Source organism: Centroberyx affinis, unplaced genomic scaffold (assembly GCF_046629955.1).
Source record: "Centroberyx affinis isolate AG114_WGS23_722 - 3 ecotype Tasmania unplaced genomic scaffold, CSIRO-AGI_Caff_v1 ptg005828l_1, whole genome shotgun sequence".
NCBI classification, from domain to species: Eukaryota; Metazoa; Chordata; class Actinopteri; order Beryciformes; family Berycidae; genus Centroberyx; species Centroberyx affinis.
In genome coordinates this window covers 32,040-47,580 of record NW_027282954.1, presented here as the reverse complement: position 1 = coordinate 47,580, position 15,541 = coordinate 32,040, and the positions used below count along the sequence as shown (strand labels likewise).

At 40.5% G+C, this 15,541-nt stretch overlaps 2 protein-coding genes across 3 annotated transcripts; one reads left to right on the top strand and one right to left on the bottom strand.

The window, feature by feature from the left end:
- Nucleotides 1-8,362, bottom strand: fgfr1op2 (FGFR1 oncogene partner 2). 2 transcript variants are annotated; one of them, XM_071547327.1, is made up of 6 exons: nt 8,072-8,362; nt 6,737-6,930; nt 5,407-5,524; nt 4,446-4,588; nt 2,539-2,652; nt 1-565 (listed from the first exon to the last, which is right to left on the bottom strand). In XM_071547327.1, the coding sequence occupies exons 1-6, from the start codon at nt 8,094-8,096 to the stop codon at nt 428-430; spliced, it is 732 nt and encodes a 243-aa protein (XP_071403428.1). In that variant the 5' UTR covers nt 8,097-8,362; the 3' UTR covers nt 1-427. The 2 variants fall into 2 exon arrangements, with proteins under 2 accessions (XP_071403428.1, XP_071403429.1); XM_071547328.1 differs by having other exon boundaries at nt 6,737-6,873.
- A 94-nt stretch (nt 8,363-8,456) lies between these two features.
- Nucleotides 8,457-12,466, top strand: med21 (mediator complex subunit 21). Its single transcript, XM_071547329.1, is given in 5 exon segments — nt 8,457-8,502; nt 11,048-11,162; nt 11,346-11,446; nt 12,288-12,330; nt 12,333-12,466. Coding segments are annotated over 5 exon segments (435 nt in total). The 5' UTR covers nt 8,457-8,460.
- The last annotated feature ends 3,075 nt before the right edge of the window (nt 12,467-15,541 follow it).

Below are 15,541 nucleotides of genomic sequence, written 5' to 3'. Positions count from 1 at the left end.
GATGTTTCCAGTTTTATTAGAATTCAAGCGCTTCTTTGACTCATTCACACTTTTAAAACCTGCCAGGCACCACAGGCTCATGCATGCTGGGAGAATTAGCAAAAAAAGACGTAACAAAAGTACCAACAAAAATAAGAAACTGGTGGTGACTGTGAAGAGAGAGAGAGAGAGAGAGGTAGACAGAGAGAGAGAGAGGTAGAGAGAGAGAGAGAGAGAGAGAGAGAGAGAGAGAGAGAGAGAGTGAGTGTGTGTGTGGGGTTGATGCAGCTGTGTGGCGTCATGCTGTAGTGGTGTGGAGAGTCTGTGGGGCAGAAAGGCGAGCGGCTGGAGGCGTGGACTGTCCAGAGGAGCGGTGGGGGGGTGGGGTGGGGTGGTGGAGGTGGAGGGGGGGTGAGGGGGGTGAGGGGGGGTGAGGGGGGGTCGGAGGTTAACTCTTGCGCAGGCTGACGTCGGCGCTGGTCAGCAGGGCGGACAGCGAGGTGCTGTCCGACGCCTCGTCTCTCTTCAGCAGCAGGAAGGCTTCCCGGCTGATCCCCAGCAGCTCCCTGAGCCCGCCGTTCTCCAGCTGAGACACACACACACACACACACACACACACACACACACACAGAGTCAGAGATACACTATGATGACTACTTGACAATACTGGCGTTTAATAATATCAGACTTTTCATCTTAAAGCTGCGCAGGGCGTCTTCACACGTTGGCGGCTCCAAATAACAGCGAGAGGAAACTGTCTGAACTTGGAGGACTTCACTACCCAGAAACCCGCAGTGCAGTGAGGTCAGTAAACTGTCTGTGATGCTTTAGATCAAAGAGAGAGGAGAAGATCTAACGCAGCTTTCTCTGCTGCTGTTCACAATGCTGAAAACAATGTTGCACCAAAGTTTTTTCCCCCGATAAATAAAAAGGCGGTGTGTGTTTTGCCTCGATTTCATGCCAGAGAAGAAAATAACAAAATAAATCCTTTACATCTTTTTTTATGTCTGTGTAGATTCAATTCAGTCATCCAGCTAGTCAGATAAAGTCCCCAAAAAAACAATAGAGAGAAGATCCACTGGACTGGTCTTCAACTCTTCATTTTAAGTCCAGTGGATTTTGTGTCTACTTTTTTGGGGACATTTCAGTTTTTGTGGGTCGTTTCAAACAGAAAAACAACCGATTTAAAAACATTTCACAGCATCATAAAGAATGAAAGTAGCCTCCTGAAACGAATCTACCTCGCTGCCTCATAATCGTATTCCAAACCACAAGCGACCTTTGATACTGCGAAGAAGTTATCAGGCTATAAATTAGTTTACATGTCATTTCTTAAGCATATTTCCCACACGATAATTCCCCTGTGCAGTGTGAGCGACACACACCGAGGACGGAACAAGCACACACCACCAGGGGAAACATATTTTTTAGGGAATGCAAACTCTGACACAAACAATTTACTAACGGATTTCACTCTTAAGTTTTGATTCATCACTTTCTGTGAGTGGAGAAGTGTCCATACTGACACCAGAACTTCATTTGGGAAAATAAGGAGAATCTACAGCGTCTCAGTTAGTGGAGAAGGGACGCTCTCCTCTTCTGCTCTTCTTCTCAGCTCCACTTTGTGAGTTAAGCTGATGAGACGGGTGTAGTGTTTCTACATAAAACTCTTGCCTAGTGCAGCTTTAAAGCAAATCTCAAAGCGCTAGTTTACGAGTGGAAAATATCGAACGCAAAGAAGACTGTAGAGTGATGTAGATGTAGATTCATGTTAGAGAAATAACTCCATACAGAGTTCCTACACATTTTACCTGTCAAAATTCACAATATTAATTTTATGTCTACAGCCCTTCATCACAAGCAAAGGACTTTACAGAGAAAGAGACGAACTAGATCTAAATGATCAATAATCAATCACATGACCCCCCTTGTGGGATAACCCCAAGATAACATGGGAACCCCACAGTATCCCATAGCTGACAGGACACTAAAGAAATGGGTCAATAGTGCGATCAAAACAGTTGGAGACCTATATAGTAACAATATACTGTCTAATTTTCAACAACTATCTTCCAAATTTAATTTACCAAGAGACAATCTCTTTAAATTCCTTCAAATCAGACACTGGGTCCAAGATAACTCTATAGACTTCCCATTTATTCCTAATAAATCAAAGGATCATTTGCTCAATCAATTTTTGATTTGAATTTGATTTAAATTTGATCAATAATCAATCACAGAACAAACTTAAGGATCAACTGGATTTGAGGATTTAGGTGTTCAGTTTAATGTACAGTATGTTGAAAGTAGCTGGTCAACTAGCCCATATCAATAGATCTGTAACTAAAGTATAATCTATAATCTATAACTGAATAATATTCTTCGCAACAACAAAAATCAACAAATGACTGTGGGTTTGCGTCTGTATTAAATGTCATTATGTGTGAAACGGGACTGACAATTTCAAATTCTACTTCTGTACATTTCCGCTCCTGTGTGTGTGTGTGTGTGTGTGTGTGTGTGTGTGTGTGTGTGTGTGTGTGTGTGCAGCTGCTTCACCTCCAGCTGTTTGATCCTCTCCTCGTCTTCACACAGCCGGCCCTCGTCCACCTCGATGGCCTTCCTCATCACAGTCGCCATCTCGTTTATCTTGTCTATGTGCGCCTGCATTTCCTGTTAGAAACAAATGAAAATAAATAAATAAATAAATAAATACAAAAAATAAAAAAGGCCACAGCAGGTCATGAATCAACTTCACCATGTTCACCAAGATAGTTTAGTTGCAGACTGATCCGTTGTGTCTGTCCGTCTCCATTCGTTTCAATTCATTTTCAGTGAGCTGTCTGTTGTGTGGACAGACAGAAAGTTCAAACCAGTTGAACTTTTTCTGGACAGACGGATTCGTCACCGTCCGTTTAGTCAATCGGAGGCGTTCCTACATTTGTTTTGGAAAAAAATAGCGGCAAACACAGACACAATGATTCAACCAAAACAAAGATAAAACAGAGAAAGCCTAACACCTCCTCAGCAAGAGACTGCAGCCCTAAAGCTCAAGGACTTTCAAACATACACAAATCAACCCCATATATATTCCTGAGTGGTTGCAGATCAGTGATAGGCTCTCTGAATGGTATTCACGAAGCTTGTATCTGTAAAAGCATGATAATAATAATAATAAAAAAGCCTGGTTGGGATGACTGTAGGTTTTCCAGGTCAGGTTCTTATTCAATTTATACTATATAGTCTGTTTCTTCTTTTTTCTGTGAATCATCATGGGCGGAGCTTTACTTTCCACAACGTTCCAAAACAAACCCGACGGACAGAAACCTATCCGTTAATAACTGTGTCCATTTTCTGATGGATCCGTGTGGCCGCCGCCTAATGTTCATTAACTAGGAATCAGATGTACACCAACACAAATTAATGTGAATCTCTCATATTGACACAACCTGTCTCAACTTATGATGAGATGTCTAACATCTCACTGATGTCTGTCTGTCTGGTGCAAGTTGCGTTTCAGCTGCACCATTATCAACCATAATGATTCATTCTTTATTTATCTTTTTCCATCACACTGAAATCTCCTCTCATGCTTCACTACAGAGCTGTATACGTCTCTCTTGCCTGTGTGTGTCTCTCCAGTATAATCCTAAAGGTTTTTTCAACACACTGACACTCGCTTTCCAACGAGACATGTTGCTAAAAAGATGTGAATATAAAGTCAGGCCGTTCTCCCAGTTTGAAGTTTGAAGCTTTGCACTTATGCACTGCTGCACTTCTTTTAAAATGTTGTATTTTACTTGATTTATTCTATGTACTCTATTTTTTTTACTTTATTTTTACTATTATTATTCAGTGGGTTTTATTTCCCATCTTATCTTATGCATTCCTCATTTTTATCTTATTTTTACTATTATTATCAAGTGGGTTTTATTCTCCATCTTATTTTACATTAATTATGGCATTCTATCCCTGTTTTTATGCTCATTCTATGTCTATTTTCATGTGAAGATGCATTCTATGTATTCTATTCTCATCTTTATCTTATTTTCACTGTTATTATCAAGTTTTATGTGAAGCACTTGGTGCATGTCATTTCTTTGTTGGAAAGCACTTTGAGCTGCATTTCTTGTATGAAAGGTGCTATACAAATAAAGTGTATTATTATTATTAGTAGTAGTAGTAGTAGAAGAAGACGTTAAAGAAGTAGTACTAGTGCAAAATAAATAAGCTGTCAGGCCATTCAGAAACAAAATTAGGTACACCTGTGTCATTACAGCGTGAATGTCAATAAACTGGAAAAGACAGGCTTTGTGTGCTTTTGTAAGAGGCTTTGTAGTGAAGCAGTTGATGAGGTTTCGGTCAGAATCAAAAGTAAAAAGATAGAAAAATAGAGTCCAGGTGGAAAATAATAATAGAGTTATGCTTTAAAGCCTCGGATGTGGGGCGTCAGGAGCCTCTCTGACCGTGGTGTGCTGCTCCTTCAGCTGCGTCACGATGGCCGGGTCGTCCCTCTTGCTGGCCATCAGCAGCCTGAACACCTGCTCTCTGTATTTGGTCATGATGAGCTCCAGGGCCGACTGGTGCTCCTCCAGCGAGGTCCGCAGCTCTGTGGGGACGGAGACATTCAACACACAGGTTAGAGTCCGGCAGGCTGGGGACACATCCAGAGTTTAATATCGCAACGGTCCCGCAACAATATCATCGGCGTACTTTTAACAATAATTATTTGCCTGCTATTCCCTGGAAAATTGTGGAAAAGGGAACCCACTTTCACAAATTTTTCACTAAAGCTATGATTATTTTATTTATTTTTTTACTATCCCACTGCCTATTAGATACTGCAGAAAATATTGTGATATTCACGAATCCCGAATATCCCCCAAGCAGAATTGATTTCAATACAATTTCAACTTTTATAATTGGTTTGCCTGCTGTTCCTTTGTCTTCTTACACTAAAATACCCAAACAATGTTCAGATTTCCTTCAAAACTTAAAACACTGAGTAACTTGGACCATAAATATTTCTAATATCCAACAAAAGGAGAAACATGAAGAAATAACTCCTGAGTGGTGTTGCACAAGTGAATTAATGTGCTTTCATGTCATGCTGAATTGTGAACTGATTCCATTTTACACTGAATGATCAATAAAGTTCAAAAGTTTAATCTTTCTGGGAGATGTAGCCCTGCATGTTTTATGAATACATTATGAACATGAACATCCAAAATACTAATATCCAGTTACAAGCACACAAAATTCACTCACAGGTACAGAAAACATTTGTTTAGTTTATGTGAACAACAGCTGCTTACAACCACAGGATCTGAAATACGACTACAAAAATCACCAGATGTGTTATTAAGTTATTGATCCCATAAATCCTCAAATAAACGTAACTTTGCTCATGATTCTCCGTACACCTACCTTTGTTTTCCTGCTGCAGCTCTCGGATCTGTCGGTTTTCCTGCTGGATTCCCAGGACCAGACTGGATCGAGGCCGGTGCCGCGCCACCTGGTTCAGAGAGTCAATCTCCTCCTGGTACTGCAGACACACACACACACACAGACACAGACACACAGAGACACAGAGACACAGAGACACAGAGACACAGAGACACAGACACACAGACACACACACACACACACACACACACACACACACACACACAGACACACACACACACACAGAGACACAGAGACACAGAGACACAGAGACAGAGACACACAGACACACAGAGACACACAGAGACACACACAGACACACAGACAAGACCAATCAGCTGAAGAACTGAAGGGTTTCATTCCAAAATGTTCTAAATTATCCACATTGGAAAACAATGTTGCACCAAAGTTTTTTCCCCGATAAATAAAAGGCGGTGTGTGTTTTGCCTCGATTTCATGCCAGGGAAGAAAAGAACAAAAATCTTTACAATTTCTTATGTCTGTGCAGATTCGATTCAGCCATCCAGCTAGTCAGATGTCCCAAAAAACAATAGAGAGAAGATCCACTGGACTGGTCTTCAACTCTTCATTTTAAGTCCAGTGGATTTTGTGTTTACTTTTTTGGGGACATTTCAGTTTTTGTGGGTTGTTTTCCTTTCGCTGGAGTTTCAAACAGAAAAACAACCTCTTTAAAAACATTTCACAGCATCATAAAGAATGAAAGTAGCCTCCTGAAACGAATCTACCTCGCTGCCTCATAATCGTATTCCAAACCACAAGCGACCTTTGATACTGCGAAGAAGTTATCAGGCTATAAATTAGTTTACATGTCATTTCTTAAGCATATTTCCCACACGATAATTCCCCTGTGCAGTGTGAGCGACACACACTGAGGACGAAACAAGCACACACCACCAGGGGAAACATATTTTTTAGGGGATGAAAACTTTGACACAAACAATTTACTACCTGAAATCAGTAAATATTTAAAAAACACAAGATTCTGTCTTCAAAAATAGAACTAGTGTGTAAACAAAGGTCTTAAGGTGACTGAGAACTTTAACAGTAACTCTAAATATGCTTTAATTTTATGACAGAACTCATTTTGAAAGAAATTAGAAAAAAAACAGAATGTGCAACAATGACTATTCCTGATTAAAGGTTTTACTCTATCCATCTTCGGGTATAGACTGTTATGCGAATTTGCACTTAATCACATCTAACAAGAAAAATCTGTTCTTATCAAAGTGTGACTCTCTGGACAAACCTGTGTCTATTCAAGAATACTGAAGTCTGGCAATAGGAAGGCTACCTGTTTCATGGCCTCCACTCGCTTGTTGAGGGACGTCGTCTGCTCGATCAGCATCTCGGCAGCGTTGTCATGGTTACGAAGCCTTTCCACCAGCGACTTGGCGTCTGCCAGAACCTTCTCTAAGGTACAAGTCATGCCTGGGGGGACACAGGTAGGTCGACATGAGCAGGAACCAGGAAAACAGCATTCTGGCTCTGAGGGAGAACAGCGGACGTTCATATTGGTGACATTTTCAATTCATCTGCACTTTGTGCTTCTATTTAGGGCGATGTGGTTGAAGTCAATAATAACAAATACCAATATCTTTTTTCGATATCAATATACTGTATATCACGATGCAGCTTATGTATGCAAAATCACATGTTAAATAATCAAATGGATGTTCATTGTTGAGTGTGATGTCAAACAAAACTCTGAGATTGTCGAATATTATTCCTTAAATGTTTCATAAATGTTATTTTGTCAGAGTTTTTTAATAAAATGTGCTTGTTATCATCAGTTTAGACAGCAGAATTTTGTGTCACGATATCAAAACATCTTCATATCATCACAATATGATTCCACTTAAAGATGATAAACGATGTTATTGAATTATCACCCAGCTCTACTTCCATTGGACCTTTATCTCAGAGAATAAACTAGGCTAGATCTAAATACATCATGGTGCAGCTTTGAACATGTATGAGCTGGCTCTAAATCGGTCTAAAAGCAAGTTTTTTTTACTCTAAACAAACTATTCATTAATCCCATTTCTAAATCACAAGTCGGAGTGACACTGAAACTGGAGCTTCCTTTAAGATTACAGTTCTTCAGTTTCTGATTTACAGTTAGATTAAGGCTAGTTAATGCAATTGACTCATTCACTGTGTCCATCTCACACTTTTGAACACAATACTGACCAAAGACAAAGTAATAATAAGACCTTCACTTGTTTGCAGCTTGTTACTAAGTTTAGCTGGTTGACAGGTGCAGTCAGCAAACTCGCCCAAGCTAACTTTAGCTTGTTGAATATTTAATGAACATACTGAGTTAGCTTACACCACATTTATCCTGGTTGGTATAAACTTAATGACAAAGCACTTCTCCAGCAAACCAGGAGGAGAAACATGACATTACCAGCACAGAGATAAGAGTCTGTGCTAACTTATTAGCTACTTTAATTAGCTGGCTAACCACACTCAAGCTGTCAGTCCTGTCATGTAAATCCATTTAAGTCTCATCATATGTTGGCAGTGTTAGCGTCTAGCTAGACAGGTAGCATTCAAGCTCTAACCATTGCAAAATTCAAAATCCTACTTTATAATTATGTGTTGAAATAAGAAATACTTGTTGTACCTGGAGAACTCAAAGTGCAAGACATTGGAATTTGGTCGGCTGCTTCCTGTTGATGCTTGGTAGGTAACTTAGCTACAGGCTAACGCTAACGTTAGTTCCCATTAATGAGCTACAAGCAGCGGCTCTGATGTAGCTCTTTTTCTTTTTTGAAACACAATTATATCGTCTATGAACTTTCAACCTATATGAAAACATTGACTTAAAAATGTCGCTCGTTTCGTTGTGTAGTCTTCTGCGATTATGATGATTTCACTAAACGGGGATCTCGTCTGATCCATACAGGTTCAGGCTAACTGCTGCTGCCAAAAGCGATCCAACACAATCTCACGAGAGTTGAGACTCTCTCTGAACAATCTCACGAGAACGAGATTTGGGAAGACACAGAAAACATGGCGGACAGGCTAACGCAGCTTCAAGATGCTGTCAATTCGGTATGGCAGATTTTGTATTTTTTATATATTTTAAAGTGTTTTTGAACAATTATCTGATGACTAGCGACGAAACAGGTTATAATATAGCTGCTTATGTAATTTGAAGCTGGTAACGTAAAGCAGTAGCAGATACCGCGTTGGTTGATAACCTGCTAGCTAACGTTACTGACCTAACTAACGTATTTTGTTTGTTGATGATCAAGGATGGGTGGCTTTGGTAGAGTTGGGGACCAAACAAATAAACAAACAAACAAACAAACAGGTTTTCATCATGTACATAGATTGTCATTTCAGCTCACAATAGAACTATGTGCAGCATCACCAAAGGCATTTATTTTTATTTATTGTCAAAGCAGAGCATCTCTCTTTTTAAAAAGGAAGATACTTTCACACAGGGTTCTTCAAAGTCCTTTAAAGTTTGTGGATTTGAGAGAAACGAAATAAGGTCTTGATAGTTTTTTTTATATATATAAATGAATGGATAGCGTTGAAAGTCCTTGGTTTTATTTTTTTTTTAACAGAGGTTTTACACCAAGCACTTAAAACCCATACACAGTGTTTGGGGTTGAAGTGCCTTGCTCAAAGGTGTTTCAACGACAGAAGTGGTTGAGGGAAGGGAGAGTGCTTCTCATTTTCTTTTTCCACACAGATTTTTGTCTGTCGATGATCTTCAGGGTTCCTACACAGGTCTGGAAAGTCTAGAAAAGTATTAAAAATGAATTTGATCATTTCCAGGTCTTGAATAGTTTGGGAATTTGAAAAAATGTCTGGAAAAGTATGGAAAATGTTGCGGTTCAGGTCCGATACACACATAATTCTAGCTTTTATGTTGTTGTAGAGCCACTTTGAGTCCACAGTTTTTGTTGATGTGAAGAATAATGTTCAGATAGAGGGACGCTCTTATTACCCAGCCGCTGTCAGCATGCATTATATCAAATACCCACCAAAATCAAATCCGGTCAAGAACATAGGGTCTGGGAAAAATATGGAATTTTAAAATGGAAGCCGTGTAGGAACCCTGCCAATCATCTCACATATTCTGATATTTGTCTCTGTGAAGAACAATCTTCATCTATACAGTGATATGACCTAGTTAGCAGGGGCAAGATGTCTATCTGCGTAAATCATATTGAACACCAGACAAAATCTTCAAAACAAATCAAGGTCTGGAAAAAGTATGGAATTTTTTAATTGAAAATGTGTAGGAACCCTGAGATCTTTTGTGAACAAACCTGCTGCTCTCTCTTAGTAGTGGACTCTGGTCTTTCATAATGTTTCTCATTCTCACTTTTCCCTTCGCATGCTTGTGACTTTCAAAAATCTTGCATGTCACTATGCAACGAGAGCGAGAGACAGTTATAGTTTTATGATGCATCAATTTCCTTCCCAGAAGCCCTTGCCATTGCTTCATCGTTTTATTTCCGAAGTGCATGGACTTCTTGGCTTCATCCAGCTCAAGTGACGCCACATCAGATACTTTGAGGCTGGACTCTTGATCTGATGTGACTGACTGTATATGTAATAAAACACTTTGACAGTTTACATTATGAAATGCGGCTGTGTTTTAACACAAAGTCCCAGATTAACTTTTTGGGGCTTTACCAAAAGGTTTTACCGGCCAAAAAGTTTCTGGTCAGTGTGGCAGGTGTTAGATTTATCCGCCAAAGACACATTTTACTGGAATTTCTGCTTGGCCGCTGCTAACCCTGGTTTCCACTGTTTACTGTCCTAGATAAGACAGTTTGCTTATTATGCTCATATGGCAGATGGCACAGGGCATGTTGGATGTTTAAAGCTGAGGCAGAACAACAGGCAAAAACTTCTCCTACACTCTGAGGCATAAATTGGCAGATGGGATTTGTACTGTTCAGAGGTTTGGTGGGAGACTGGGACACAAAGCTGAGAAGGAGACAAAAAAAAACCTCTGATTTTACAAATGCTGCTTATTCCTGTTGAAGGCTTAGCTGATGAAGACTGTGATATACGCTCAGTTTGACTACTGCTGACAAAATGTACTTATTGTAAGTCACTTTAGACATAAGCATCTGCTAAATCAGTGATTCTCAACCCTTTTCATATCATGGACCCCTAATTTAGTACAAGTCACATTAGAGCCACAAAATGAGATTTTTGAGAATATTTTTGTTGTTAGATATGATTTGTCCAAAATTTCATGACTATCTGTATTGTAGGTAGAGAGATAACAGAGAAACTATGATCAGAACAGTCATTCTTCTACATTCTCTAGCCTAACTGTGTTAACTTCTTGTAAATGAAATAACGCTGACGTTTAACACTTCATCAGTTTGCTGGGACCCACTGGAACCCCCTCACGGACTCCTGATGGTCCCCAGACCTCACGCAGAGAACCACTGTGCTAAATGACATAATGTAATGTAATGAGACAAACTGGGACGTCCGGTCACTGGGGAGCCTGTTTGACTTGACTTTTAAATTTACTTCCAAGCTTCAAAAACATCACCAGTCAGCCTCTATAACAGTGGATCCCACACGCAAATGTAGTCTTTTTTTTTTTTATTTGCAGCTTGCAGATCAGTTTTGCAATGCCATCGGAGTCCTGCAGCAGTGTGCGCCTCCCGCCTCCTTCAACAACATACAGACCGCCATCAACAGGGATCAGCCTGCAAACCCAACCGAAGGTGGCGTTTATGACCCAGCTATCGTTTTATCTTCCCTCTTAATGTTTCTGCTGTCTTTTCTGTGTGTTAATGAATTACAGGATAGAGAACTGAGAATTATGGTTTATCTGTTTGTATCTGTAGTATCTGTCAGTATCTATGTTTATCATTAGGACTAAACAAGTTTATTTTGTCTCTATGTAGAATACGCCCAGCTGTTTGCGGCGCTGATCGCCAGGACGGCGAAGGACGTGGACGTGCTGATTGACTCTCTGCCCAGCGAGGAATCCACCGCAGCGCTGCAGGTCAGAAAACCAACCTGCTGCTGTAGTTACAGCTTTCAGCCACCAGGGGGAGACAAGTGTCAGGCTTCACTCTGCCAGAAAGACAAAGTGAAGCCTGCTCACAAACCCTGCTGCAGGTAGAAGCATGCAGAATGGTCAGTCTTCACATCAAATGATGATATTTATATTCTCCTTTCAGTCTATTCTACTGACTATTTATTGGAAGAAGCCTATAGAGGCTGCACATGTATACTGTTTTAAAAGAAAGAAGGCTTTTATCATCAAAACTAGAAACACACTGATGAATCGGTGTATTACCTTTCATACACTGCCCGTCAAAAAGTTTGGACACACCACATTTTTCTTTATTTTTACTATTTTCCACTTTTTAGAATAATAGTAAAGACATCAAAGCTATGAAATAACACAAATGGAATTATGCAGTGACCCAAAAAGTGTTAAACAAATCAAAACTCTTATATTTTAGATTCTTTAAAGTAGCCGCCCTTTGCCTTGATGGAAAGAAATTCATACATAGGATCAACTTCACTATTTATATTTGTCTAAGAAACACATTTCAAGCATTTAAGCAGAAGCCTTTAGATCAAAATGGCTTTAAGAGAATGAGAAACACAGAACATTCAGTCAGGTGGTTCCAGACTTCTGACCGGTAGTGTAAATCATTTCACTCCTAAAATCACGGCCTGAGCCCCAGTTTGAGGACCGATGCTTTAAAGGTTAGAGACTGAGGGATTTATGTGTCATGTGAATGAGATGAAAACTCTGCGCTCTCAGCTTAAGCAGCCGAAGTCTGAAACATGCAAATTCCCGCCACAACACGGTGTCACTGTCTGGTTGTCAGGCGGCCAGTCTGCGGCAGCTGGAGGACGAGAACCACGAGGCGGCGGCCGTCTGGAGGAAGTGGTTTACCGCGGAGACATGCTGCTGGAGAAGATCCAGAGCGCGCTGGCCGACATCGCCCAGTCGCAGCTCCGCACCCGCAACGCTGCGCCCAGCCAGCCGCCACCGGCCGAGTCCTGACACCCCCCCCCCCCCACCCCCCCGCCCGGAGGAAAGACTCTCTCTCTCCCCTCACACACACACACACACACACACACACACACGCTGAATGTGTCTGACCGGGAGATGGGAACCATTCAATAAGACATTTTGATAGCTGACTTAGTGTTTTACCTCCACACACCTGCCACTGGTCTCAAGGCAAACACACACACACACACACACACACACACACACACACACACACACACACACACACACACACACACACACAAAGAATGTGTCTGAGGGGAAAACACCAGATTCTAATCATATTGTTGGGGGTGAAGCATGCTGGTTTCCTATTGGTCTGAAAATGTATGGAAAGAGAATTTGTTCATTTCCAGGTCTTGATAAGTTTTGAAATTGCACAAAAAAATTTTGGAAAAATATTGCTGTACTGTCCAGGAATACAGACGACTAGACAGTTTCTGTGGTTTTACACCCCTGTCAATCTGACACATTCTGATATTTGTAACTGTGAAGAATAATCTTCATGTACAGAGTCATATGGCTGCATGTTTGTAAGGGCAAGACAAAGGAGATTTTGTCCGATATATATGTAAATATATGACGATATGGCTCCCGTATGCAAAATCACACGTTAAATATTCAAATTAATGCTCATCCCACTGAACCGAATGGTAATGTCGAACAAAACTGAAATCTTCCAATAATATTCCTTAAAATGTTTCATACCAACTTCTCAGTTTTTAACTACATTTTGCTTGTTATCCTCAGTTTAGACAGCAGAATTGTGTGTCCCGATATCCCAAAATCACCAAATCATCACGATACACGATTATATATTGAATTTGGAATATATGACGATAAGCGATAATATTGAATTATCGCCCGGCTCTGTTTTGAAATTGAAATCATGTAGGAACGGTGAACATGAAAGTTTTGGTGTGCTTTCGTGTTTTCGTGTGCTTTCAGTGCCGACTCCGTCTTCTTCTTCTTCTTCTTCTTCTTTTAGGTATTTCAGCGGTTTAGATGCTTCATGGAGCCGACTCTGTGTTTCTGGTGGCATGAATCTTTAGACAGGAGATTCTGTTTTCATTTTGTTCCTGGAAACCGGAAACCTAGGCGAGATAACGCTCCAGTCCGTCGATATTTATACAGGAAACAGAATTGAAAAATGAACTGAACAAGTAATTGAAAGTTAAAATGGTTAAATGCTGGTGAAATGCTGTTCAGGTACGACCAGGTGTTGATTCTGTTTCCTCCTGTACATCCTTTTGTTTTTGTTTTTTTTGTGTGTGTTTTCTGTTTGGACGTTTCTGTTTTATAAGTCGTATCTCAGTCTGTTTTGGACACACGTGTGACAGAGAAGGTTGAAATTCTCATTTAGGTCGATCTCAACACTCTTCAGACTGCCTTAACATGGACAAACTGCCACACACACCACTGCAACCCAATGTCTGTTTTGTTTTTATAAATAAAGTTTGAATAAACACTTTCATTTTGTTCAAACTTTTAATTGATGGGGATGAATTATCTTCATGTCAGCTGGTGATTAGTTGGTAGAAGTGGTTCATTGTTTTATCACACATTAGTCCAGATGTCGGTTTTCCAATACAACAAGCAGTTTTAGGAGACTTGAGACTTGACTTGACTTCTGGGTTCTGGTGACTTGGGACTTGACTCTGACTTGTACTCTGATGACTTGAAAAGGTTTCTAAAGTCTTGACTTGAGATCTTGTGTTTGTGTAAATGACTTAGATTGAAAGTGATGAGATTTGTTCCAGCAGACGACTGAATTTAAATTCTGTTTTCTGAATTTGTATGGAATGATTGAATTTATTGAAGTTGAAACTGATTCCAGAAATCAAACTCATGATGCTCTTACCAAGTTTTTATCCTATTAAAACCATATTGCATTGAAAAGTCCTAGATATTTAGTTTTCTTTAAGATATTAAATTGATACTGGACTCTTGATTTGTTCTGACTTGACTTGCTGTTCTACATTTAAACTTGAGACTTGACATTAATGACATGGACTTGACATGGACTTGACTTGGTAATCTACATTTAGACTTGGGACTTGATTTGAGACTTGTGCCTCAAGACTTGAGACTGACTTGGGACTCAAGCAAAGTTGACTTGGTCACACCTCTGGTAAGTGTATTTTCACTGTCGGGTGAAAACCTTGTATCTCCAAACTGTCGACTTTTCCAGAACTAAGGAAAGCAGCCCTGATTTTAGCGTGATGACGATGCATTTTTTTTCATTTATCCAAAGGGTTTTAAAAGGTTTCATCAGTCCAAGAGTTCAGGAATTTTCTCAGCCCATAGAGAAACATGTAATCAGCAAAATTTGGAGTTACGAGGTTTTCACACGACAGCAGCCATATGGCACAAGGTGGATTTCATGTCAAACGCACCTGGAGGACGGTGTTCAGTGATCTGAGCCCCGTCTCTGGAGCCGAGTCTCGAGCCAGAGCGTTTCTAACAGAGTCTAAATATAGCTGCTGTGTCACGCTCCACTGGGCTCTACTGATGTGAGCAACATAAAAACAGTCCTGTCTACGACTGGGCACCACACCCAGGAGAGCGAGCGGGTCCACCCAGCCGGCCGGCCGGTCCGGGACAGGCTGACATCACGGCTCACACACTGCAGGCTTTGTACCGGTCCAAATAAGGACCGTGTGGAGGCAGAGACACTTCCTCCACCTCTGCTGCTGCTGCTTCACTCAACAAGTCAGGGCTGGAAGTTAACTACTTTTTTACCAGAGGGGGGGAAGAGTACTAGACTGTCCAATTCAAGCAGAAGTACTGTTACTCTACTGATATTTTACTTAAGTAGTTCCTGAGTTCCTCTTTAGAACAGAGAACGTTGTCAGCTGTGATCTTTTCCTTGTGATTCTGAAAGGAGAGAGGACAGAGTTCACACTAGATTCTTATACACTGGAAACAGTAGAAATAAATTACAAAATAGAGTGATTTTTACACCGGTACTTCTACTTCAGTAAAATATCAGCAAAGTAACAGTACTTCTACTTGAACAGGACAGTCTAGTACTCTTTCCACCAATGAACAGTTTGTTGTGGGCGT